The sequence below is a fragment of the Triticum aestivum genome, chromosome 1B (assembly GCF_018294505.1).
Source record: "Triticum aestivum cultivar Chinese Spring chromosome 1B, IWGSC CS RefSeq v2.1, whole genome shotgun sequence".
NCBI lineage: Eukaryota > Viridiplantae > Streptophyta > Magnoliopsida > Poales > Poaceae > Triticum > Triticum aestivum.
In genome coordinates, this window is record NC_057795.1 from 681,641,853 (window position 1) to 681,667,470 (window position 25,618).

The 25,618-nt window shown below is 47.5% G+C and overlaps 1 protein-coding gene across 1 annotated transcript in view; it reads left to right on the forward strand.

Annotated features, from left to right (window-relative positions):
• The first annotated feature begins 15,322 nt into the window (after nt 1–15,322).
• Nucleotides 15,323–25,618, forward strand: part of LOC123082468 (uncharacterized) — a 61,965-nt gene continuing 51,669 nt past the window's right edge. The window contains exon 1 of the mRNA XM_044504801.1: nt 15,323–15,354. Within this exon, the coding sequence (XP_044360736.1) occupies nt 15,323–15,354 (32 nt within the window). The remainder of the gene's footprint in view (nt 15,355–25,618) is intronic.

The following is a 25,618-nucleotide window of genomic DNA, read 5'->3' on the forward strand; positions in this document are numbered from 1 at the left end:
GGATCACATCATTAGGAGAATGATGTGATGGACAAGACCCAATCCTAAGCCTAGCACAAAGATCGTATAGTTCGTATGCTAAAGCTTTTCTAATGTCAAGTATCTTTTCCTTAGACCATGAGATTGTGCAACTCCCGGATACCATAGGAATGCTTTGGGTGTACCAAACGTCACAACGTAACTGGGTGGCTATAAAGGTGCACTACGGGTATCTCCGAAAGTGTCTGTTGGGTTGGCACAAATTGAGACTGGGATTTATCACTCCGGTTGACGGAGAGGTATCTCTGGGCCCACTCGGTAGGACATCATCATCATGTGCACAATGTGACCAAGGGGTCGATCACGGGATGGTGTGTTATGGAACGAGTAAAGAGACTTGCCGGTAACGAGATTGAACAAGGTATCGGGATACCGACAATCGAATCTCAGGCAAGTATAATACTGCTAGACAAAGGGAACTGTATACGGGATTGATCGAATCCTCGACATCATGGTTCATCCGATGAGATCATCGTGGAACATGTGGGATCCAACATGGGTATCCAGATCCCGCTGTTGGTTTTTGACCGGAGAACGTCTCGGTCATGTCTGCATGGTTCCCGAACCCGTAGGGTCTACACACTTAAGGTTCGATGACGCTAGGGTTATAAAGGAAGTTTGTATGTGGTTACCGAATGTTGTTTGGAGTACCAGATGAGATCCCGGACGTCACGAGGAGTTATGGAATGGTCCGGAGGTAAAGATTTATATATGGGAAGTCCTGTTTTGGTCACTGGAAAAGTTTCGGGTTTTATCGGTAACGTACCGGGACCACCGGGAGGGTCCCGGGGGTCCACCAAGTGGGGCCACCATCCTCGGAGGGCTGCATGGGCCAAGTGTGGGAGGGGACCAGCCCCAGGTGGGCTGGTGCGCCCCCCCACAAGGGCCCAAGGCGCCTAGGGTTTGGGGAGGGGGCGCCTCCACCTTACTTGGGGGGCAAGTTTCCCCTCTCCCCCCCTTGGCCGCCCCCCTAGATGGGATCTAGGGCTGGCCGCCGCCCCTAGGGGTGGAACCCTAGGTGGGGGCGCAGCCCTCCCTCTCCCCCTATATATAGTGGAGGCAAAGGGGCAGCCCAACACACGAAGTTCTTCCCCTGTTGGCGCAGCCCTACCTCTCTTTCTCCTCCTCTCCCGCGGTGCTTGGCGAAGCCTTGCAGGATTTCCACGCTCCTCCATCACCACCACGCCATTGTGCTGCTGCTGGACGGAGTCTTCCCCAACCTCTCCCTCTCTCCTTGCTGGATCAAGGCATGGGAGACGTCACCGGGCTATACGTGTGTTAAACGCGGAGCTGCCGTTCGTTTGGCACTAGGATCTCCGGTGCTTTGGATCACGACGAGTACGACTCCTTCAACCCCGTTCTCTTGAACGCTTCCACTTAGCGATCTACAAGGGTATGTAGATGCACTCTCCTTCCCCTCGTTGCTAGTCTCTCCATAGATAGATCTTGGTTTCACGTGGGAAAATTTTTGATTTTCTGCTACGTTCCCCAACAGTGGCATCATGAGATAGGTCTATTGCGTAGATTCTTTGCACGAGTAGAACACAAAGTAGTTGTGGGCGTTGATTTTGTTCAATATGCTTACCGTTACTAGTCTTATCTTGATTCGGCGGCATTGTGGGATGAAGCGGCCCGGACCGACCTTACATGTACTCTTACGTGAGACAGGTTCCACCGATTGACATGCACTTGTTGCATAAGGTGGCTAGCGGGTGCCAGTCTCTCCCACTTTAGTTGGATCGGATTCGATGAAAAGGGTCCTTATGAAGGGTAAATAGCAATTGGCATATCACGTTGTGGCTTTTACGTAGGTAAGAAACGTCTTGCTAGAAACCCATAGCAGCCACGTAAAACATGCAAACAACAATTAGAGGACGTCTAACTTGTTTTTGCAGGGTATGCTATGTGATGTGATATGGCCAAAAGAATGTGATGTATGAGATGGATCATGTTCTTGTAATAGGAATCACGACTTGCATGTCGATGAGTATGACAACCAGCAGGAGCCATAGGAGTTGTCTTTATTTATTGTATGACCTGCGTGTCAATGAACAACGCCATGTAATTACTTTACTTTATTGCTAACCGGTAGCCATAGTAGTAGAAGTAATAGTTGGCGAGACAACTACATGGAGACACGATGATGGAGATCATGATGATGGAGATCATGGTGTCATGCCGGTGACGATGATGATCGTGGAGCCCCGAAGATGGAGATCAAAAGGAGCAAAATGATATTGGCCATATCATGTCACTTTTTGATTACATGTGATGTTTACCATGTTTATGCATCTTATTTGCTTAGAACGACGGTAGTAAATAAGATGATCCCTCATTAAAAAAGTCAAGAAAGTGTTCCCCCTAACTATGCACCGTTGCGAAAGTTCGTCGTTTCGAAGCACCACGTGATGATCGGGTGTGATAGATTCTAACGTTCACATACAACGGGTGTAAGCCAGATTTACAAACGCGAAACACTTAGGTTGACTTGACGAGCCTAGCACGTACAGACATGGCCTCGGAACACAAGAGACCGAAAGGTCGAGCATGAGTCGTATGGTAGATATGATCAACATGAAGATGTTCACCGATGATGACTAGTCCGTCTCACGTGATGATCGGACACAGACTAGTTGACTCGGATCATGTAATAACTTAGATGACCAGAGGGATGTCTATCTGAGTGGGAGTTCATTAGATGAACTTAATTATCCTGAACATAGTCAAAACCCCTTTGCAAATTATGTCATAGCTCGCGCTTTAGTTCTACTGTTTTAGATATGTTCCTAGAGAAAATATAGTTGAAAGTTGACAATAGCAATTATGCGGACAGTAGAAGGCTTATGTCCTTAATGCACCACTCGGTGTGCTGGACCTCGAACGTGGTCTGTGGATGTTGCGAACATCTGACATACACGTTTTGATGACTGCATGATAGTTCGATAATGTTGAATGGTTTAGAATTGAGGCACCCAAGACATTTTTGAAATGTCGCACAACATATGAGATGTTCCAAGAGCTGAAATTGGGATTCAGGCTCGTGCCCACGTCAAGAGGTGTGAGACCTTCAACGAGTTTTCTAGCCTACAAACCCAGGGAGAAGATCTCAATCGTTGAGCTTGTACTCAGATTGTCTAGGGACAACAATCACTTGAATCGAGTGGGAGTTAATCTTCCAGATGAGATAGTGATGTTTCTTCAAAGACATTGCCACCAAGCTACTAGAGCTTCGTGATGAACTATAACATGACAGGGATAGATATGATGATCCTTGAGGTATTCGCAATGTTCGACACCGCGAATGTAGAAATCAAGAAGGAGCATCAATTGTTGATGGTTAATGAAACCACTAGTTTCAAGAAGGGTAAGGGCAAGAAGGGGTACTTCATGAAACGGCAAAATAGTTGCTGCTCCAGTGAAGAAACCCAGGGCTGAACCCAAACCCGAGACTAAGTGCTTCTGTAATGAGGGAACGGACACTAAAGCAGAACTACCCTAGATACTTGGTAGATGAGAAGGCTGGCAAGGTCGATAGAAGTATATTGGATATACATTATGTTAATGTGTACTTTACTAGTACTCCTAGTAGCACCATGGTATTAGATACCGGTTCGGTTGCTAAGTGTTAGTAACTCGAAATAAAAGCTACGGAATAAACGGAGACTAGCTAAAGGTGAGCTGACGATATGTGTTGGAAGTGTTTCCAAGGTTGATGTGATCAAACATCGCACGCTCCCTCTAACATCAAGATTAGTATTAAACCTAAATAATTGTCATTTGGTGTTTGCGTTGAGCATAGACATGATTGGATTATGTCTATCGCAATACGGTTATTCATTTAAGAAGAATAATGATTACTCTATTTATTTGAATAATACCTTCAATGGTCTTGCACCTAAAAGAATGGTTTATTGAATCTCGATCATAGTGATACACATTTTCATGCCAAAAGATATAAGATAGTAATGATAGTACCACTTACTTGTGGCACTGCCATGTAAGTCATATTGGTGTAAAACGCATGAAGAAGCTCCATGTTGATGGATCTTTGGACTCACTCGTTTTTGAAAAGTTTGAGACATGCGAACCATGTCTATTGGTGTATACGCATGAAGAAACTCCATGCAGATGGAACATTTGGACTCACTTGATTTTGAATCACTTGAGATATGCAAATCATACCACATGGGCAAGATGACTGAAAAGCCTCGTTTTTAGTAAGATGGAACAAGATAGCAACTTGTTGGAAGTAACACATTTTGATGTGTGCAGTCCAATGAGTGCTGAGGCATGCAGTGAATATCGTTATGTTCTTACTTCACAGATGATTCGAGTAGATGTTGAGTATATTTACTTGATGAAACACAAGTCTGAATTATTGAATGGTTCAAGTAATTTCCTAGTGAAGTTGAAGATCATCGTGACAAGAGGATAAAATGTCTATGATATGATCATAGAGATGAGTATCGGAGTTACGAGCTTTGGCACGCAATTAAGACATTGTGGAAATTGTTTCACAATTAATACCGCCTGGAACACCATAGTGTGGTGGTGTGTCCGAACATCATAGATGCACCCTATTAGATATGGGGCATACCATGATGTCTCTTATCGAATTACCACTATCATTCATGGGTTAGGCATTAGAGACAACCACATTCACTTTAATAGGGCACCACATAATTCCGTTGAGATGACACCGTATGAACTATGGTTTAGAGAAACCTAAGCTGTCGTTTCTTGAAAGTTTGGGGCAGCGACGCTTATATGAAAAAGTTTCATCCTGATGAGCTTGAACCTAAAGCGGATAAAATGCATCTTCATAGGACACCCAAAAACAGTTGGGTATACCTCCTATTTCAGATCCGGAAGCAAAAGGATTGTTTCTAGAAATGGGTCCTTTCTCGAGCAAAAGTTTCTCTCGAAAGAATTGAGTGGGAGGATGGTGGAGACTTGATATGGTTGTTGAACCGTCACTACAATTAGTGTAGCAGGGCACAGGAAGTTGTTCCTGTGGCACCTACACCAATTGAAGTAGAAACTTATGATAGTGATCATGAAACTTCGAATCAAGTCACTACCGTACCTCGTAGGGTGACAAGGATGCGTACTACTTCAGAGTGGTACAGTAATCCTGTCTTGAAGGTCATGTTGCTAGACAACAATGAACCTACAAGCTATGGAGAAGAAATGGTGGGCCCATATTCCAACAAATGGTTAGAAGCCATGAAATCTGAGATAGGATCCATGTATCAGAACAAAGCATGGACTTTGGTGGACCTGCCCGATGATCGGCAAGCCATTGAGATAAATGGATCTTTAAGAAGAAGACGAACGTGCACGGTAATGTCACCGTATATGAAGCTCGACTTGTGGTGAAGAGTTTTTCACAAGTTCAAGGAGTTGACTACAATGAGATTTTCTCATCCGTAGCGATGCTTAAGTCCGTTGGAATCATGTTAGCATTAGCTGCATTTATGAAATCTGGCAGATGGATGTCAAAACGAGTTTCCTTACCAGTCTTCGTAAGGAAAGGTTGTATGTGATACAATCAGAAAGGTTTTGTCAATCCTAAGGATGCTAAAAGGTATGCTGGCTCCAGCGATCCTTCTAAGGACTGGAGTAAGCATCTCGGAGTTGGAACGTACGCTTTGATGAGATGATCAAAGATTTTGGGTTTATACAAAGTTTATGAGAAACTAGTATTTCCAAAGAAGTGAGTGGGAGCACTATAGAATTTTTTATAAGTATATGTTGTTGACATATTGTTGATGAGAAATGATGTAGAATTTCTGGAAAGCATATAGGGTTATTTGAAAAGTGTTTTTCAATGGAAGACCTGGATTAAGCTACTTGAACATTGAGCATCAAGATCTATAAGGATAGATCAAAAACGCTAAATGGTACTTTCAAATGAGCACATACCTTGACATGATCTTGAAGGTGTTTAAGATGGATCAGTCAAAGAAGGAGTTCTTGCCTGGGTTGTAAGGTATGAAGTTAAGACTTAAAGCTCGACCACGGCAGAAGAGAGAGAAAGGACAAAGGTCGTCCCCTATGCTTCAGACGCAGGCTCTATAGTATGCTATGCTATGATGTGTACCGCACTGTAAGTGTGCCTTGCCATGAGTCAGTCAAGGGGTACAAGAATGATCCAGGAATGGATCATTGGACAGCGGTCAAAATTGTCCTTGGAGTAAATAAGGACATGTTTCTCGATTATGGAGGTGATAAAGAGTTCGGCGTAAAGGGTTACGTCGATGCAAGCTTTAACACCTATCCGAGTGACTCTGAGTGGCAAACCGGATATGTATAGTGGAGCAACCATTTGGAATAGCTCCAAGTGGAGCGTGGAAGCAGCATTTAGAATATGACCTAGAGATTTGCGAAGTGCATACGGATCTGAATGTTGCAGACCCGTTGACTAAAACCTCTCTCACAAGCAAACATGATCAAACCCCTGAACTCATTGAGTCTTAATCACATGATGATGTGAACTAGTTTAGTGACACTAGTAAACTCTTTAGATGTTGGTCACATGGCGATGTGACCTATCAGTGTTAATCACATGGCGACGTGAACTAGATTATTGACTCTAGTGCAAGTGGGAGACTGTTGGAAATATGCCCTAGAGGCAATAATAAATTAGTTATTATTATATTTCCTTGTTCATTATAATCGTTTATTATACATGCTATAATTGTATTGATAGGAAACTGAGATACATGTGTGGGTACATAGACAACACCATGTCCCTAGTAAGCCTCTAGTTGACTAGCTCGTTGATCAATAGATGGTTACAGTTTCCTGACCATGGACATTGGATGTCATTGATAACGGGATCACATCATTAGGAGAATGATGTGATGGACAAGACCCAATCCTAAGCCTAGCACAAAGATCGTATAGTTCGTATGCTAAAGCTTTCTAATGTCAAGTATCTTTTCCTTAGACCATGAGATTGTGCAACTCCCGGATACCGTAGGAATGCTTTGGGTGTACCAAACGTCACAACGTAACTGGGTGGCAATAAAGGTGCACTACGGGTATCTGTGAAAGTGTCTGTTGGGTTGGCACGAACCGAGACTGGGATTTGTCACTCCGGTTGATGGAGAGGTATCTCTGGGCCCACTCGGTAGGACATCATCATCATGTGCACAATGTGACCAAGGGGTTGATCACGGGATGATGTGTTATGGAATGAGTAAAGAGACTTGCCGGTAACGACATTGAACAAGGTATCGGGATACCGACGATCGAATCTCGGGCAAGTATAATACCGCTAGACAAAGGGAATTGTATACGGGATTGATCGAGTCCTCGACATTGTGGTTCATCCAATGAGATCATCGTGGAACATGTGGGAGCCAACATGGGTATCTAGATCCCGCTGTTGGTTATTGACCGGAGAACGTCTCGGTCATGTCTGCATGGTTCCCGAACCCGTAGGGTCTACACACTTAAGGTTTGATGACGCTAGGGTTATAAAGGAAGTTTGTATGTGGTTACCGAATGTTTTTCGGAGTCCCGGATGAGATCCCGGACATCACGAGGAGTTCCGGAATGGTTCGGAGGTAAAGATTTATATATGGGAAGTCCTGTTTTGGTCACCGGAAAAGTTTCGGGTTTTATCGGTAACGTACCGGGGCCACCGGGAGGGTCCCAGGGGTCCACCAAGTGGGGCCACCATCCCCAGAGGGTTGCATGGGCCAAGTGTGGGAGGGGACCAGCCCCAGGTGGGCTGGTGCGCCCCCTACAAGGGCCCAAGGCGCCTAGGGTTTGGGGAGGGGGCGCCTCCACCTTACTTGGGGGGCAAGTTTCCCCTCTCCCCCCCTGGCCGTCCCCCTAGATGGGATCTAGGGCTGGCTGCTGCCCCTAGGGGTTGAACCCTAGGTGGGGGTGCAGCCCTCCCTCTCCCCCTATATATAGTGGAGGCAAAGGGGCAGCCCAACACACGAAGTTCTTCTCCTGTTGGCGCAGCCCTACCTCTCTTTCTCCTCCTCTCCCGCGGTGCTTGGCGAAGCCCTGCAGGATTGCCACGCTCCTCCATCACCACCACGCCGTTGTGCTGCTGCTGGACGGAGTCTTCCCCAACCTCTCCCTCTCTCCTTGTTGGATCAAGGCATGGGAGACGTCACCGGGTTGTACATGTGTTGAACGCGGAGGTGCCATCCGTTTGGCACTAGGATCTCCGGTGATTCGGATCACGACGAGTACGACTCCTTCAACCCCGTTCTCTTGAACGCTTCCGCTTAGCGATCTACATGTAGATGCACTCTCCTTCCCCTCGTTGCTAGTCTCTCCATAGATAGATCTTGGTGACACGTAGGAAAAATTTTGATTTTCTGCTATGTTCCCCAACAAAGATGCCATGATCAACCTGCAGACCTTCACCAGCAAGGCACTCCTGATAGTTATAGAGCATTAGTGGCTCTTGAGGGGGTGATGGGGGCCAAACACCCCACTCAGGATGAATCTCAATGTCATTATCCTGGTCGACCACAACATTGCCATTATCAGCATTAGGGTTACCATTGGGAATTGCATTTTGTGCCAGCCAGTTGTGCAATTGTTGCTGATACATCTGCTTAGGATTGAGGCCCTCACCCTGCAAAGGATGCGGTATACCATTCGCAGGGGGAGGATCTTCTCCAGCTGGTGGCACTTCTAGTAGGTGTGCATTCCAGTCATTGCTACGGAGCATGGTGACAGCAACTGTCCAACTCTGACGAGCTCCGCCTAACTGACGAACAACCAAGCTCTTTTGGACTAAACGCATGTGTATGACTCTAGCCTTAATGAGCACAAATCTGCGATCCCCTCAAGGGTTATTCCAATCCACCAAGGCACCAAACGTATCAACAGACTTGTGCATATAGTGCTGTGTCTGATAATCATACGGAAACCCTACATAGAGTATCCACACTTCTGGTCCAAAGGTTGTGAGGCGCATATTCAAAGCAGCATCATGCGGGACAAACAAAATCACAGTGTGCTCCTCTACCTCATTCTCATCAAGCTCAAAAGTGGTGCCTACTACTGTATCTCGAATCACAGAGTTTGCAAAGCCAAAGATGCCAACACCTAGCGGATGATCTGAAATTTCTGTGGGAAAATAATGAGACTCATGCAGCAAACCTTCAACAATGTTGCAAATGTCGGCCTTCTAGTGGTGTGGGATGAACCGATTAGCCTCCGCAATGGCCAAGAAGTCATGGAGAAGAGGAGGAATTGCACTGACCACCATATCCTCACGGACCTTCCGATCGGCCGGACCAAGCTCGATTGTCATCCCCGGCGGCAGGTAGGGGACGACGTTGAGAGGGTAGTTCGCCATTGATACGGTGGAGATGGGCAGAGCAAGAACAGGGGCGGAGGTGGGCGGAGCAGGAGCAGAGGCGGGCACAGATAGCGAGAGAGCAGAGGAATGCGTATCGACAGGCTTGTGTTGAGACTTTGGTCTCCAAACTCCTCGATTACGGTGCCATGCCGCAGTGCAAGATGCCGTCTCGTGTCCCTGGGAGCCGCGCAATTTGCATCGGACGATTGGTAGTCGCCTAGCAGCTAGACCCAAATTACTGGTAGGGGCAATTAATTCACGTCGCAGTATCCCTGAAAAGACCGGATCCTTATCCTTTGAAATTGTATTTCCATGTGTTGATCAAACCAAAATGGAATTGTTTTGATTGAGATTTGTGGCTGAAGCGGAAACCAATCGCGAATTATCTTGTTGATTCCATTTCATACGGACTACCCCAGCCCAAGTGCAGTAGTATTTCTGATGCCCTAGAAATCCACACGACTCACACAAAGATTTGGCCGGGCATTGAAAGAACTGATGGGCCCTGGAGTTGCAAATAGAGCAGGCTGCATCTCCAAAGGAAGGATTATTGGCCTGGCCCAACGAAGTGCATATGCATGGCCTGCTGGTACATTTTTGACAAAGGTGCCCTAGGCAATTAACCGCCAAATGGTCCTTACCATGGCAATGAAGGCATATTGTCAATTTATTGCATATGTGATCCACGGTCGGGACAGAAGGAATTTTCCATAAGGAGGCAATATATTCCTCGGATAGACCCATTCGATGATGATCCAGAATGTGAAGAAGCATAAATTGCGGAAGTTGATTCCATGTGTCATGTTTGAATTGGACCCCCTGAAAGCGCCTAGCAGTGACCGAGTCGACACCAGACAGTTGCTCATTAACATTAATGCGAATTGCTCCGAAAACCACGGCTAGCAATGAATGCTCATTATGTGCCCGTGAGTTACTCAAAACAGAGGGATCATGTCGGCTCGTCAACGTTGCCTGGCTGGTCATCGGCAAAGTAACACAAGTCCGGTGAAGTGCCAGCGAAAAACCAGCTTGTGATAGAGTCTCCAATGATGAAACATCAACATTTCTAGTTTTACGAGCAGAAATGTACTTCGATTTGACTGCCAGAGGAGATCTAGTCAAGACTTCCTGGTTGGTTTGATCCAAATGCCAAGTCCGTGGGTCTTCCACGGGCAGCTAAGTGGTAGATCAAAAGAGATTGAAATGGCATACAAAATCCGGCCAAACTCTATCTTTAAGCCCATAGATGAAGTGACCAACACGATTAGAATCAACCGAAAACCGAAACTTTCTACCCTCCAAATGATGAACATTGAGTCCCGAGGGCAAACTACCAATGCAACATTGCAAGGCAATGGCCACCGATTCTTCATTGAGGGGGAAAGAGGCAGAGGAGAAACTTACAACCAAGAAAAATTCCTTGGTCGAACCAGAGTTGGAGAAGTGGACAGTAGATCCAAAGCGTCGGCGCACCTGAGCCGCGACCGCCAGGCCGGGGGAGAAGTCCCAATGTAGAAGCCCTTCCATGGTGGCTTAGATCATTGCACGCCATGGCAGTGTGGTAGGATTAGGGTTTGGTTGATGGAGAGGAGAGGAGAGGAGAGGAGAGCCATCCTTCCCCCTGTTTTTGCTAGGTTGAGCATCAACATGAACATTATCATTAACATTATCACTAGGTTCATCTTCATCACCTGATTGTGTTTCAGCATCAGAAATAGAAATATCATTGGGATTCTCAGGTGTGTCTACAGTAGGTTCACTAGAAGCATGCAACATTCTATTGTTTTTATTTTTCTTCTTCTTAGAAGAACTAGGTGCCTCTAAATTATTTCTTTGGGAATCTTGCTCGATTCTCTTAGGGTGGCCTTCAGGATACAAAGGTTCCTGAGTCATTCTACCAGTTCTAGTAGCCACTCTAATGGCAAAGTCATTTTTATTATTCAATTCATCAAGCAAATCATTTTGAGCTTTGAGTACTTGCTCAGCTTGAGTAGCAACCACAGAAGCATATTTGCTAACGCGGTGAAGTTCATCTTTAACTCTAGCCAGATTATCACCTACGCGTCCTATCTCGAAAGCATTATTCTTTAACTCTCTACCAACATAAGCATTAAAACTTTCTTATCTAGCCATAAAGTCATCAAATTCATCTAAGCATGGGCTATGAAATTTAGTAGAGGGTATTTCAACTTTATCATATCTATAGAGAGAATTTACCTTTACTACCTATGTCGGGTTATCAAGACAATGTGGTTCTTCAGGCGGTAAATTAAGACCATGTATTTCTTCAATAGGTGGTAAATTCTTAACATCTTCAGCTTTAATACCTTTTTCTTTCATTGATTTCTTTGCCTCTTGCATATCTTCAGGACTGAGAAATAAAACACCTCTCTTCTTCGGAGTGGGTTTAGGAATAGGCTCAGGAGTTGGCTCAATTGGTTCAGGAATTACTTCAGGAACTGGCTCAGGAAGAGTCCAACTATTTTCATTCGTCAACATATTATTCAATAATATTTCAGCTTCGTCGACTCTTCTTTCCCTGAAAACACAACAAACACAACTATCCAAGTAGTCCTTGGAAGCATCGGTTAGTCCATTATAAAAGATATCAAGTATTTCATTTTTCTGAAGAGGATGATCAGGGAAAGCATTAAGTCACCGGAGAAGCCTCCCCCAAGCTTGTGGGAGACTCTCTTCTTTGATTTGCACAAAATTATATATTTCCTGCAAAGCAGCTTGTTTCTTATGAGTAGGGAAATATTTAGTAGAGAAGTAATAAATCATATCCTGGGGACTACGCACACAACCAGGAGCAAGAGAATTATACCAAGTCTTAGCATCACCCTTTAATGAGAACGGAAATATCTTAAGGATGTATAAATAGCGAGACTTCTCATCATGAGTGAACAAGGTGGCTATATCATTCAACTTGGTAAGATGTGCCACAACAGTTTCAGATTCAAGGCCATAAAAAGGATCAGATTCAACTAAAGTAATAATATCAGGATCAACAGAGAATTCATAATCCTTATCAATAACACAGATAGGTGAAGTAGCAAAAGCAGGATCGGGTTTCATTCTAGCATTAAGAGCCTGCTGCTTCCATTTAGCTAATAATTTCTTAAGATCATTTCTATCATTGCAAGCAAGAATTTCCATAGCAGCTGCTTCATTCATAACATAACCCTTAGGAACAACAGGTAATACATAATCATTGGGGGAACGTTCATCATCACTATCATCAATAATAGGTTCTTCAATATTTTCATTCCCCCTAACTCTAGAAAGTTGTTCATCTAGAAATTCACCTAATGGCAAAGTAGTATCATGCACAGAAGTAGTTTCATCATGCATAGCAGAAGTGGCATCATCAATAACATGCGACATATCAGAATTCATAGCAGTAGCAGGTTTAGGTGTCGCAAGCCTACTAATAACGGAAGGAGAATCTAGTGCAGAGCTAGATGGCAGTTCCTTACCTCCCCTTGTAGTTGAGGGCAAAATCTTGGTCTTGGCGTCTTTCAAGTTCTTCATAGTGATCAACAGATATAAATCCCAAGTGACTCAGAGAATAGAGCTATGATCCCCGGCAACGGCGCCAAAAATTAGTCTTGATAACCCACAAGTGTAGGGGATTGCAATAGCTTTCGAGGGTAGAGTATTCAACCCAAATTTATTGATTCGACACAAGGGGAGCCAAAGAATATTCTTGAGTATTAGCAGTTGAGTTGTCAATTCAACCACACCTGGATAACTTAGTATCTGCAGCAAAGTGTTTAGTAGCAAGGTAGTATGATAATAATGGTAACGGTAGCAACAGTAAAGATAAATGTTTTTGGGTTTTTGTAGTAGTTGTAATGGTAGCAACGAAAAAGTAAATAAGCGGAGAACAATATATGAAAAGCTCGTAGGCAATGGATCAGTGATGGATAATTATGCCGGATGCGATTCCTCATGCAATAGTTATAACATAGGGTGATATAGAACTAGCTTCAATTCATCAATGTAATGTAGGCATGTATTTCGTAAATAGTCATACGTGCTTATGGAAAAGAACTTGCATGACATCTTTTGTCCTACCCTCCCGTGGCAGCGGGTGTCGGTGTCAAAACCGGCGGATCTCGGGTAGGGGGTCTCGATCTGTGTGTCTTAGGCTGATGGTAACATGAAGCAAGGGACACAATGTTTACCCAGGTTCGGCCCTCTCGATGGAGGTAAAACCCTACTTCCTACTTGATTAATATTGAAGATATGTGTAGTACAAGAGTAGATCCACCACGAGATCGTAGAGGCTAAACTCTAAGAGCTAGCCTATGATGGTATGATTGTAATTGTGATCGGCCTTCTAAGGACCATCCTCTCTGGTTTATATAGACACAGAGAGCTAGGGTTTACATGGAGTCGGTTACGAGGAAGGAAACATAATATCCCAATCGCTAGGCTTGTCTTCCACGCAAAGGAGAGTCCCATCCGGACACGAGCCGAAGTCTTGAGTCTTGTATCTTGACGCTTCTACAGTCCGGACGATGAATATAGTCCGGCTGTCCGGATACCCCCTTATCCAGGACTCCCTCAGTAGCCCCTGAACCAGGCTTCAATGACGATGAGTCCAGCGCGCAGTCTTGTCTTCGGCGTTGCAAGGCGGGTTCCTCCTCTGAATACTCCAAGGTTATTATCGAACACGTAGGCCGTGTCCGGATCTGCAAAATGATCTTCACATACCACCATAGAGAGAATGATACTTCAGCTGACAACTTTTAGACGACGTGACATGCCATTACAGCCAGGTCATTATTCGAACCGTTTTTTCACAACCAGCCACAGCACGCATTGCGAGGCGGTTTCCTTGACACATCTTGTCAAAGCAGAGATCATGTCCCCTTATCACGAGATTCTCATCAATACGGGTATGGGTAATCCCCCCGTGCCATCAATCGTGGCGCTTGGGAAGTAAGCGATTCTCAATAGGCTAGTGGGGAGGCGCACCGCTTTCGTCGCCTCTATAAAGGGATAAGAGTTCCCCATTCTTACCCACGCCTTCTTCCTCCTCTGCCCACTCTTGCCTCCCCGAGCTCCAACACCCTAGTCCAAGTCTCCTCCGCACTGCTAAACATGTCCAAAGCAGGGGCAAATGGGTGGCTTCCACCGTGAAGGAGAAGAACATCGCAAGTATTCGGGCGGCCGGATACTTGGCCGCAGACATAGCGCACCGGCTACCAGACGGTGGGCAGGTCATTCCAACTCCAGGACCCCATGAGAGGGTCGTGTTCCTTGCCCACTTCGTCCGTGGACTGGAGTTTCCACTCCACCCCTTCGTCCGCGGGCTTATGTTCTACTACGGGCTAGATTTCCATGATCTAGCCCCGAATTTCGTCCTCAACATCTCGGCGTTCATCGTCGTGTGCAAGGCTTTCCTCCGCATTAAGCCTCATTTCGGCTTGTGGCTCCAAACCTTCTGCGTGAAGCCGAAGATCGTGAGCGGCCAGCAAGCGGAGTGTGGAGGAGCCATGGTGGGCAAAATGCCTAATGTCACCTGGCCTGACGGCTCCTTTGCGGAAACTGTGAAGGGGTGGCAATCGGGGTGGTTCTACATCACCGAGCCACGCGACGCCAACTGGGCGGCGGCCCCCGAGTTCCGATCTGGAACACCTATGCGGCTCACCCCCTGGGAACAGAAGGGCCTGTTATGGGGCGAATCTACAGAGCTGACCGGACTCATCAACTGCATCAAGGGCATGAAGGACAAGAACATCAAGCTTGTCAACGTGATCCAGGTCATGCTCATTCGCCGGATTCTGCCGTGCCAAAGGCAGGCATTCAATCTGTGGGAGTTCGTCCCGGCAGAACACCGGACGCTCCAGAGGCTCTATGGCATGAAGCACAAGAACATGTGGAAGGCGTTGTTCAAGGCCACCGAAGTACCTCCTCTCATAATCAAGGACCATGGGCTCCACGCCGCACGGCACCCTACCCAGGTGAGTTCTCGGGCTGCCACCGGGTATGGTTCTTCCCAATGTATTCATGGAGAATTCCTAAGTGATTGTGTATATTGTTCAAGAGTATGTGGAGACAGCGGAGCAGATAGACTGTTCGGCTCCTTTGCCGGAAAGCCCAGCTACTAATCTCCTGACGAAGATGTTGGTCCCGGCGCCCTTTAAGGGGCCGGAGAAGAAGGCCGATAAGAAGGCCCTAGGGACCCGAAAGGGTCCCCGGCGTAAGGATGCGCCCAAAGCCTCGTCCGAAGAGGACGAGGAAGACTCCTCCCCCGAAGGGGAAGAAGGAGAAGAAGAAGAGGCCTCCCTATCCGGACAGGATGGGGGGCCTGAGATGGTGGACCAGGGGACCAGGAGAGGCCCCCGGCGCAAGGCCATCATACCCTTGTCATCTGATGATGACGAGATAGATTCCTCCCGCGGAGGCGGGGAGGAACAAGAAGAAACTCTGCCTCCCCGTGTCGGGGGAGGGAAGAAGAGGAAGGCCGCCCCGGTGGGAGAGACTGGGACGTCCAAGAAGGGAAAGGTGTCCCTTCCGGACTACTCTTCCACCGCCGTCGATAGCGAAGAAGGGTGGCTCCCCAGGAAGAAGCCCCTAGTGCGATCATAAGCATCCGTGCTCAATCGTAATTTTGCTTCATAGTTTTGTTATAACGCTGAACTTGTATGCAGTCCGGCCAGGGCCCATCCTGAGGTGTCGTCCTCGGACGGGTCCTTGAGTGAGTCAGCAATGAACTCACTCCCAAGGGCTACTTCTCCTTGGCCTGCGGATGACACGGAGGTGTTGTCCCAAAGGCTCCCAGAGATGGCGGAGGTGGCCCTGGAGGCGCCTCAAGGCGACACTTCAGACGTCGGACTCGCGGGGTTCAAGATCCCTGCGGATCGTGTTGGTGAGAGCCGAAGTAAGCCGGACTCTCAGCTGAACACTGTCCCGGAACCTTCAGTGGTTCCGGATTCAGGCGGGCAACCCCTCATTAGGAAGAGAGGGCCTTCTGTATCGAGGACTTCCGTTGCGCCCGAGGCACCGGATTGTCTGCTAGAAGCGCTTCATGGCGCTTCCATAGATGAAGAGCACCGTACTCTCATGGGTGCGGTGATTCAGAAGGTTTCGTCCGCCAAGAGAGGACTAACCGAAGCCTGCACCAGCCTACTAACAAGCTTTGAGGTAAGTAGTAAAATGTGTGAAAGTACCACCCGATAGGTAGTAGCCCCTGATACTCTGGTTGGTGTTCGGAAGGAAAAACCAAACGGAGGGTCAAGTATAATCCACAGGAGTCTAATAGTAAGTTTGAATGTGAATAAACAGGCTGTGCTGCTGGCCGCTGCTGCCCGTACGGCCGAAATTGCCAGCCTAACGCAGGACTTAGAGCGGGCACAGGGAGAGCTCGGCCTCACGAGGAGGCAGCTCGAAGAGAGCAAAGGTGAATGATTCCCCTCTCCCCTATAATAAATGGTAAATAAAATTTGATTATGCTAACGACAAAGCGTTGTGATTTGGTAACAGAGGCCACCACCGAAGTGGCGTCTCTCAAGAAGGCGTTGTCCGAGGCTGACCACAAAGCAGCCTCGAAACGCAAGGAGCGCAAAAAGCAAGAAGCCCGAGTGGGCGAAGTACAAGAAGAGCTCCAGGAGCTCGGCAAGAAGCTCGAGTCCGTGGAGCATGAGCTTAAAGCAAAAGAGGCCAAGCTTGCGAAAGCCCTTACAAATATAAAAGATGCCAAGGCCGAAGCCGAGAGGGCACAGTAGGAGATCCAGGAGGCCAAAAAGATAGCGGCGGGTAAGAAATTTTTTATGCAAAGAAAACATGTGGAGGAGGCGTTTCTTTTACTTACTCGAATCCGGAGCTCTCCAGGGGCATTCGCAGATCTGCCACGCAGCATCTCAGATGTCGTGGAGTTCTACCGTGCTCGGGAGGGGAGCTCAACGGAGAAGCTGTTCTGGTCCCAGTATGCTGGGGCCGAACATCCAATACCTCTGAGTGACCAACTGAAGCAGTTGGTCGAACTCCACAAGGCGGCCGAAGTGGCTATGAAGGATCTCATAGTCCAGATATGGCCTGGTGAGCTTCTGCCTACCAGCTACTTCGGCGTGATCAAGTGGATGGTGGATGCCTGTCCGCGACTGGAAATCATCAAGCGATCCGTTTGCATTGAGGGTGCCCGCCGGGCCCTTGCCCGTGCAAAGGTGCATTAGGGCAAGCTGGATGCGGAGAAGCTGGTGAAGGACGGGACGCCAGAGCGCAAGCCGCATCGCGTCCCCGACAAGTATTATGATGGCGTTATGAAGGGTGCTTGCCTCGTGGCCGATGAATGTACCAAAGACATCATTTTTGAATGAATTCACCTCTGTCATGTTTGTAATTTAAAGACGAAGTTACTTGTGCTATGTAGCGCTTTTGTTATTTAAAATATTACCTTATGTGCGGCTGTTTATCAAATTCTGAAAGTAGGCCAGTCGTCGGCTTCCGCCCCCGTGTAACTAGTATTGGGGTGTTCGTGGAAAACCCGGACACTCTTTATCCAAATGTTTGGTCCCTTAAGGAGGTATCCAGCACGGCGAACAAGGCAATTGGACTATACGGCTTTATAACCTTCACTTAGCCATGGAAGTCTACAATTTTAAATTTTGGCGAAGCCCCTAGAATCGAGAAGGCCGAATTGGGGCGCTATACACGCCTATATCGGACAAAGCCGAATTATCGCCTAAAGCGGAAAAATCTTTAAGTATTTTAAGACCTCTCGAACAGCGACCAGCTCTCGCCACATCATGCCGGTCAGTTTTGTGCTTTCTCTACTGAGGTGCTCATCCGGAAGAACCAGGGCACAATCGCAGTAGTTCTCCCTACGCTACCTTAGCCGAATTAATGGAATGTAAGGCACCAAAACAAGGGAGCCGGGCTATCCCAACTGTAGACCCAAGACATGATTCGGAGTTGATGCATATAATGCTATGAGTTCGGGGCGCCGCACTATTGAAAGTGTTCGGACTTGTCTCACCATATTACAGGGCGCCATAAGAAGCCCTTGGCAAACTGAACTTACCAAAGTGTACGGATGCAAAATCAAATAGACATTTGTAAGAAAAATGCTCAAATAAGAATAATAAGATGACGCTGTATGTTATCTCCCATTGACGAATAATATGTTTAGGCGTATGTTTACAATGAACGCATTAAGCAGAGGTAAATAGGATTATTTGACATATCCTATCCAGAGGCAGGCTACATACAGATAGATAAAGCAGGTATAACGATCGTAAATAGATTCCACCTGGGTGTTTCCTTTTGTGCGCAAAGCCTGTTGCCTCCTTGGTTTTCTCTCCTATGTAAGTCCGACAATCTGGCTCTTCTGGAGAAGCTGCACTAAAGCAATGTCCTTAAGGGTAAAAGGAAAGGTTACGGTTGACTGAGCCCCTGCTACGCCTCCCCCTGTGCCCATGGTATTTTGAGTGCGTAATTGTGTACGCGTGGCACGAATGCTGCTTGGGTGGGACTTGAGCGGAGGCCGGACTGCTAGTCGTGCTCTTGGCGTGCCTGCGGATCCTGTTGTGGGGTGTTCCACCCTCGCTTGACGGAGCTTGAGGTTGTCGTCGCCGGATTGGTGGTTTGCCTGAGGAGGCCACATTGTACTTCGGCCGCAAGGGCTGCCATGTGCTCTTTTGTACGGAGAGAGCGGTCCATATTTTCGTTGACTGTTATGACCCCGCGCGGGCCTGGCATCTTGAGCTTGAGGTATGCATAGTGTGGTACCGCATTGAATCTAGCGAATGCGGTTCGTCCGAGCGGTGCGTGATAACCACTGCAGAATGGGACGATATCGAAGATTAGCTCTTCGCTTCGGAAGTTATCCGGAGATCCGAAGACCACTTCCAGTGTTATAGAGCCCGTGCAGTGGGCCTCTACTCCAGGAATGACACCTTTAAAGGTGGTTTTAGTGGGCTCAATCCTTGAAGGATCGATGCCCATTTTGTGCATTGTGTCCTGATAAAGCAGGCTCAGGCTGCTGCCTCTGTCCATAAGGACTCTTGTGAGGTGAAATCCATCTATAATTGGGTCTAAAACCAATGCGGCTGAGCCACCGTGACGGATGCTAGTAGGATGATCCATACGATCAAAGGTGGTCGGGCAAGCTGACCATGGGTTGAATTTGGGGACGACTGGCTCCATCGCGTAGATGTCCCGTAGTGCTCGCTTCCGTTCCCGCTTGGGGATGTGGGTGGTGTAGATCATGTTCACCGTTTTCACCTGGGGGGGAAACTTCTTCTGTCCCCCCATGTTCAGACGCCGGTGCTCCTCGTCATCGTCACTGTACAACCCCTTGTCCTTGTTTAAATACCCAGCAGTCTCTATTGGTGTGGTTGGCTGGCTTGTCCGGGGAGCCATGAATTTGGCACGAGTGCTCTAGTATACGGTCTAGACTGGACGGTCCCTAATTGTTGCGTTTGAATGGCTTCTTCCGCTGACCGGATTTAGATCCGTTGAATCCGGCATTGACCGCCGTGTCTTCGGTGTTGTCGCCGTTGTTCTATCGCTTGTGTCTGTTGCACCGTAGCTTGCCATTGTTGTCACGGACGTCTGACGTGCCCGAATGTGGCGTAGTGCTGCTGCGAGCCAACCAACTGTCCTTGCCCGCGCAAAAGCGGGTCATTAGTGTCGTGAGAGCTACCATAGACTTGGGTTTCTCCTGGCCGAGGTGTTGGGCGAGCCACTCGTCACGGATATTATGCTTGAAGGCCGCCAGGGCTTCGGTGTCCGGACAGTCGGCTATTTGGTTCTTTTTGTTAGGAACCGAGTCCAGAATTTCCTGGCTGATTCTCCGGGCTGTTGAGTAATGTGGCTCAAGTCATCGGCATCCGAAGGTCGCACATATGTGCCTTGGAAGTTGTCAAGAAAAGCGTCTTCCAGGTTTTCCCAACTGCCAATGGAATTTGCGGGCAGGCTGTTAAGCCAGTGTCGGGCGGGTCCTTTGAGCTTAAGGGGAAGATACTTGATGGCATGTAGATCGTCTCCACGGGCCATGTGAATGTGGAGAAGGAAATCTTCGATCCATACCGCGGGGTCTATTGTGCCATCGTATGATTCGATGTTTACGGGTTTGAACCCTTCTGGGAATTCATGATCCATCACTTCATCGGTGAAGCAGAGGGGGTGTGCGGCGCCTCTGTGCCGGGCTATGTCGCGACGCAGTCCGGCTACATCTGACTGGTTATATTCGGCCCGGCCGGATTTGCTGGTAGTGTATCCTGTATGACAGTCATCGTCATGTGCTGCGGTGCGCCGCCGTGATCCGTAGATCGATCTTGGTTGTCCTGCAGCGTTGTCCAGTTTATCGCGCAGGTCCTGAGTATTGCCCCGGGCCGTGGTAAACCAGTGCGGGGGTGGGGGCTGGTATTCGGGCTGATATGCCGATTTATCCCGACCTCGAGGCGGCCGGTCAGCCGTGTGGCACTCGAGTCCATATTCCTCGGCTGCTAGGACTTCTGTCCATCTATCTATGAGCAGATCTTGATCAGCTTGAAGCTGTTGCTGCTCCTTCTTCAGGCTTCTCGCAGTGGCAATAAGCTGGCGCTTGAAGCGCTCCTGCTCTGTGGGGTCTTCGGGTACGCCAAACTCGTCGTCGCCGAGGCTAATCTCGTCTTCGGAGAGGGGCATGTAGTTGTCCTCCTCCGGATACCTGTCCGTCGCCTATTCATCTGGGCTGTCATGCCCATCTTCCTGTTCGGCCTGCTCGAAGGCGGGCTGTTCGGGGTTGTATTCATCGTCGGCACCGTCCGGATTGTCTTCGTCTACGGTGCCGGTATTGCCTTGGCGGGGCTTGGAGCGACGCGGGCGACGCCCATGCTTTGCTTTCTTCTTGGAGGGGTTATTCTCCGTTGCCTCATCGCCATTGGTTTCTTTCGGAGTGTCCACCATGTATATATCGTATGAAGAGGCGGCTGTCCACCGTCCTGTGAGCGGTGGCTCCTGTACATCTATTGCATCATCGTCCATACCGTCGATGTCTTCAAAGTTGAAGTCAAGCACGTCGGTTAAGTCATCGATCGTGGCGACAAAGTGGGTGGTGGGTGGGCAGCGAATTCCTTCGTCGCCTGCTTCCCACTCAAGCCGGACATAGTTCGGCCCAGAACCTCCTGACAAAGAGAGAGACTTTAATGAGTTTAGCATGTCGCCAAAGCGCGAGTGCTGAAAGATGTCTGCACCGGTAAACTCCATTACTGGAGCCCAGCCTGGCTCGATTGGCTCACGAGTGAGCGGACTGGGACCAACGACCGGATACGAGTCCGGGGGTCCAGGGATACAGGTCCCCACAGAGATGTGACCTGTGTTCGGCTCCACCACCGATGAGCGTGCGGCCTGTGGGGCGGGGTCCATCCCTCTGTCCTCAGGCAACACAACCTGTTCCGGATTTAGATCCGGGGCTATTTCAAGGATGATGTTCCGAGCATTGTCCGACAGCAGGTCTAGGCCGTGCTTGTCGTGACTGTCCGGCGCTCCTGGCACAGGCTCGAATCCGCCGAAGATCAAGTCTCCGCGAATATCTGTCATATAGTTCAAGTTTCCGAACCTGATCTGGTGGCCAGGGGCGTAGCTGTCGATCTGTTCCAGGTGGCCAAGCGAATTGGCCCGTAGTGCGAAGCCACCGAACACAAAGATCTGTCCGGGGAGAAAAGTCTAACCCTGGACCGTGTTGTTGACGATTGAAGACGCCATCAAGCCTCGAAACGACGACATAGAGGAACTCCCAATGAAAGCACCAATGTCGGTGTCAAAACCGGCGGATCTCGGGTAGGGGGTCCCGATCTGTGTGTCTTAGGGTGATGGTAACAGGAAGCAAGGGACACAATGTTTACCCAGGTTCGGGCCCTCTCGATGGAGGTAAAACCCTACTTCCTGCTTGATTAATATTGAAGATATGTGTAGTACAAGAGTAGATCCACCACGAGATCATAGAGGCTAAACCCTAAGAGCTAGCCTATGATGGTATGATTGTAATTGTGATCGGCCTTCTAAGGACCATCCTCTCCGGTTTATATAAACACCGGAGAGCTAGGGTTTACATGGAGTCGGTTACAAGGAAGGAAACATAATATCCGAATCGTCAGGCTTGTCTTCCATGCAAAGGAGAGTCCCATCCGGACACGAGCCGAAGTCTTGAGTCTTGTATCTTAACGCTTCTATAGTCCGAACGATGAATATAGTCCGGCTGTCCGGATACCCCCTTATCCAGAACTCCCTCAGCGGGGTCCTAGCGGAAACTAAGGGATATTAAGGCCTCCTTTTAATAAGGAACCGGACCAAAGCATTAACACATAGTGAATACATGAACTCCTCAAACTACGGTCATCACCGAGAAGTATCCAGATTATTGTCACTTCAGGGTTGTTGGATCATAACACATAATAGGTGACTATAGACTTGCAAGATATGATCAAGAACACACATATATTCATGAAAACATAATAGGTTCAGATCTGAAATCATGGCACTCGGGCCCTAGTGACAAGCATTAAGCATAGCAAAGTCATAGCAACATCAATCTCAGAACATAGTGGATACTAGGGATCAGACCCTAACAAAACTAACTTGATTACATGGTAAATCTCATCCAACCCATCACTGTCCAGCAAGCCTACGATGGAATTACTCACACACGGCGGTGAGCATCATGAAATTGGTGATGGAGGATGGTTGATGATGACGACGGCGACGAATCCCCCTCTCTGGAGTCCCGAACGGACTCCAGATCAGCCCTCCCGAGAGAGATTAGGGCTTGGCGGCGGCTCCATGTCGTAAAACGCGATGAAACTTTCTCTCTGATTTTTTTCTCCCCGAGACGGAATATATGGAGTTGGAGTTGAGGTCGGAGGAGGTCCAGGGGGCCCACGAGATAGGAAAAAACATTATCGTCATAGAAGTGTCATATGTATGACAGGAAAAAATTCGTTCGGCCCAAAATGTCATGGATGTGTCTTTTTTTTGTAGTGTTGACATGTCGGAGAAGAGGAGCAATCGATCTGCCGCCGCAGTCAATCGGTCGTCGGAGTAGTTGCACAAGATCCAAGGGGACTCAACGAAAATCCAAAAACCCTAGGGGACTCGGCGAAACACAATTCCAACTGTCGCAAGTTCCAGAACCACCAGATCCAAGCTAGACACCATCACGGAGGGGTTCATCATCCTCATTGGTGCCTCTCCAATGATGCGTGAGTAGTTCATTGTAGACCTACGGGTCCGTAGTTAGAAGCTAGATGTCTTCCTCTCTCTCTTTTGATTCTCAATACAATGGTCTCTTGGAGATCTATTTGATGTAACTCTTTTTGCGGTGTGTTTGTTGGGATCCAATGAACTTTGAGTTTATGATCAAATCTATTTTATCCATGAAAGTTATTTGAGTCTTCTTTTGATCTCTTATATGCATGATTACTTATAGCCTCGTATTTCTTCTTTGAATCTTTGTTTAAGTTAGGCCGACTAGATTGATTTTTCTTGCCATGGGAAGAGCTGCTTTGTGATGGGTTCGGTCGTGCGGTGTTCTTTCCTAGTGACAGAAGGGGCAGCAAGACATGTATTGATCGTTGCCATTAAGGATAACAAGATGGGGTCTATTACTACATGAATAGATCTTGTCTACATCATGTCATCGTTCTTATTGCGTTACTCCGTTTCTCCATGAACTTAATATACTAGATGCATGTTGGATAGCGGTCGATGTGTGGAGTACTATTAGTAGATGCAGGCAGGAGTCGGTCTACTAGTCTTGAACGTGATGCCTATATAATGATCATTGCCTGGATATCATCATAATTATTTGAAGTTCTATCAATTGCCCAATAGTAATTTGTTTACCCACAGTATGCTATTTTTATTGAGAGAAGCCACTAGTGAAATCTACGGCCCCGGGGTCTATTCTTCATCATATTTGCTTTCCGATCTATTATTTGCCACTTTTATTTTAAAATCATATTTCCTAAAACCCAAAAATACATTTCTGCACTTTTTTATTATTTATTTTATTTCGCGTTTTATCGAGATCTATTTATCCAATCTACCACAGATTTATCTATCTTTTTATCGTGGAGGGATTAACAACCCCTCTTACGCGTCGGGTTGCAAGTATTTGTTCTTTGTGTGCAGGTACCGTTTACATAGTGTTGCTTGGTTCTCCTACTGGATTGCTACCTTATTTTCATAACTGAGGGAAATACCTACTGTAGCTGTGTTGCATCATCCCTTCCTCTTTGAGGAAATATCGACGTAGTTTAAGCGACATCATGCCCTACCCCCTGGGCACGCCCTAGGGCTTGTGGGCCCCCTGGTAGGTCCTCGGTGCCCATCTTCTGCTATATGGAGGCTTTTTATATAGAAAACATCATAAGGAAGCTTTCGGGATGAGGCGCTGTCGTCTCGAGGCGGAACCTGGGTAGAAGCAATCTAGGGCTCCGGCGAAGCTGTTCTGTCGGGGAAACTTCCGTCCAGGAGGGGGAAATCGAAGCTATCTTCATCACGAACGATCCTCTCATCGAGAGGGGGTCAATCTCCATCAACATCTTCACCAACACCATCTCCTCCCAAACCCTAGTTCATCTCTTGTACTCGATCTTTGTCTCAAAACCTCAGATTGGTACATGTGGGTTGGTAGTAGTGTTGATTACTCCTTGTAGTTGACGCTAGATGGTTTATTCGATGGAAGATCATATGTTCAGATCTTTAATGATATTCAATACCCCTCTGATTATGAACATGAATATGCTTTGTGAGTAGTTACGTTTGTTCCTGAGGACATGGGAGAAGTCATGTTATAAGTAATCATGTGAATTTGGTATTCGTTCGATATTTTGATGAGATGTATGTTGTCTTTCCTCTAGTGGTGTTATGTGAACGTCGACTACATGACACTTCACTATGATTTGGGCCTAGGGGAAGGCATTGGAAAGTAATAAGTAGATGATGGGTTGCTAGAGTGACAGAAGCTTAAGCCCCAGACTATGCGTTGCTTCATAAGGGGCTTATTTGGATCCACATGTTTCATGCTGTGGTTAGTGAGGGAGTCCTGGATTAGGGGGTGTCCGGATAGCCGGACTACCATCATCAGCCGAACTATCATCGGCCGGACTATCATCATCGACCGGACTCCAAGACTATGAAGATACAAGATTGAAGACTTTGTCCCGTGTCCGGATGGGACTTTCCTTGGCATGGAGGGCAAGCTTGGCGATACGAATACGTAGATCTCCCACCATTGTAACC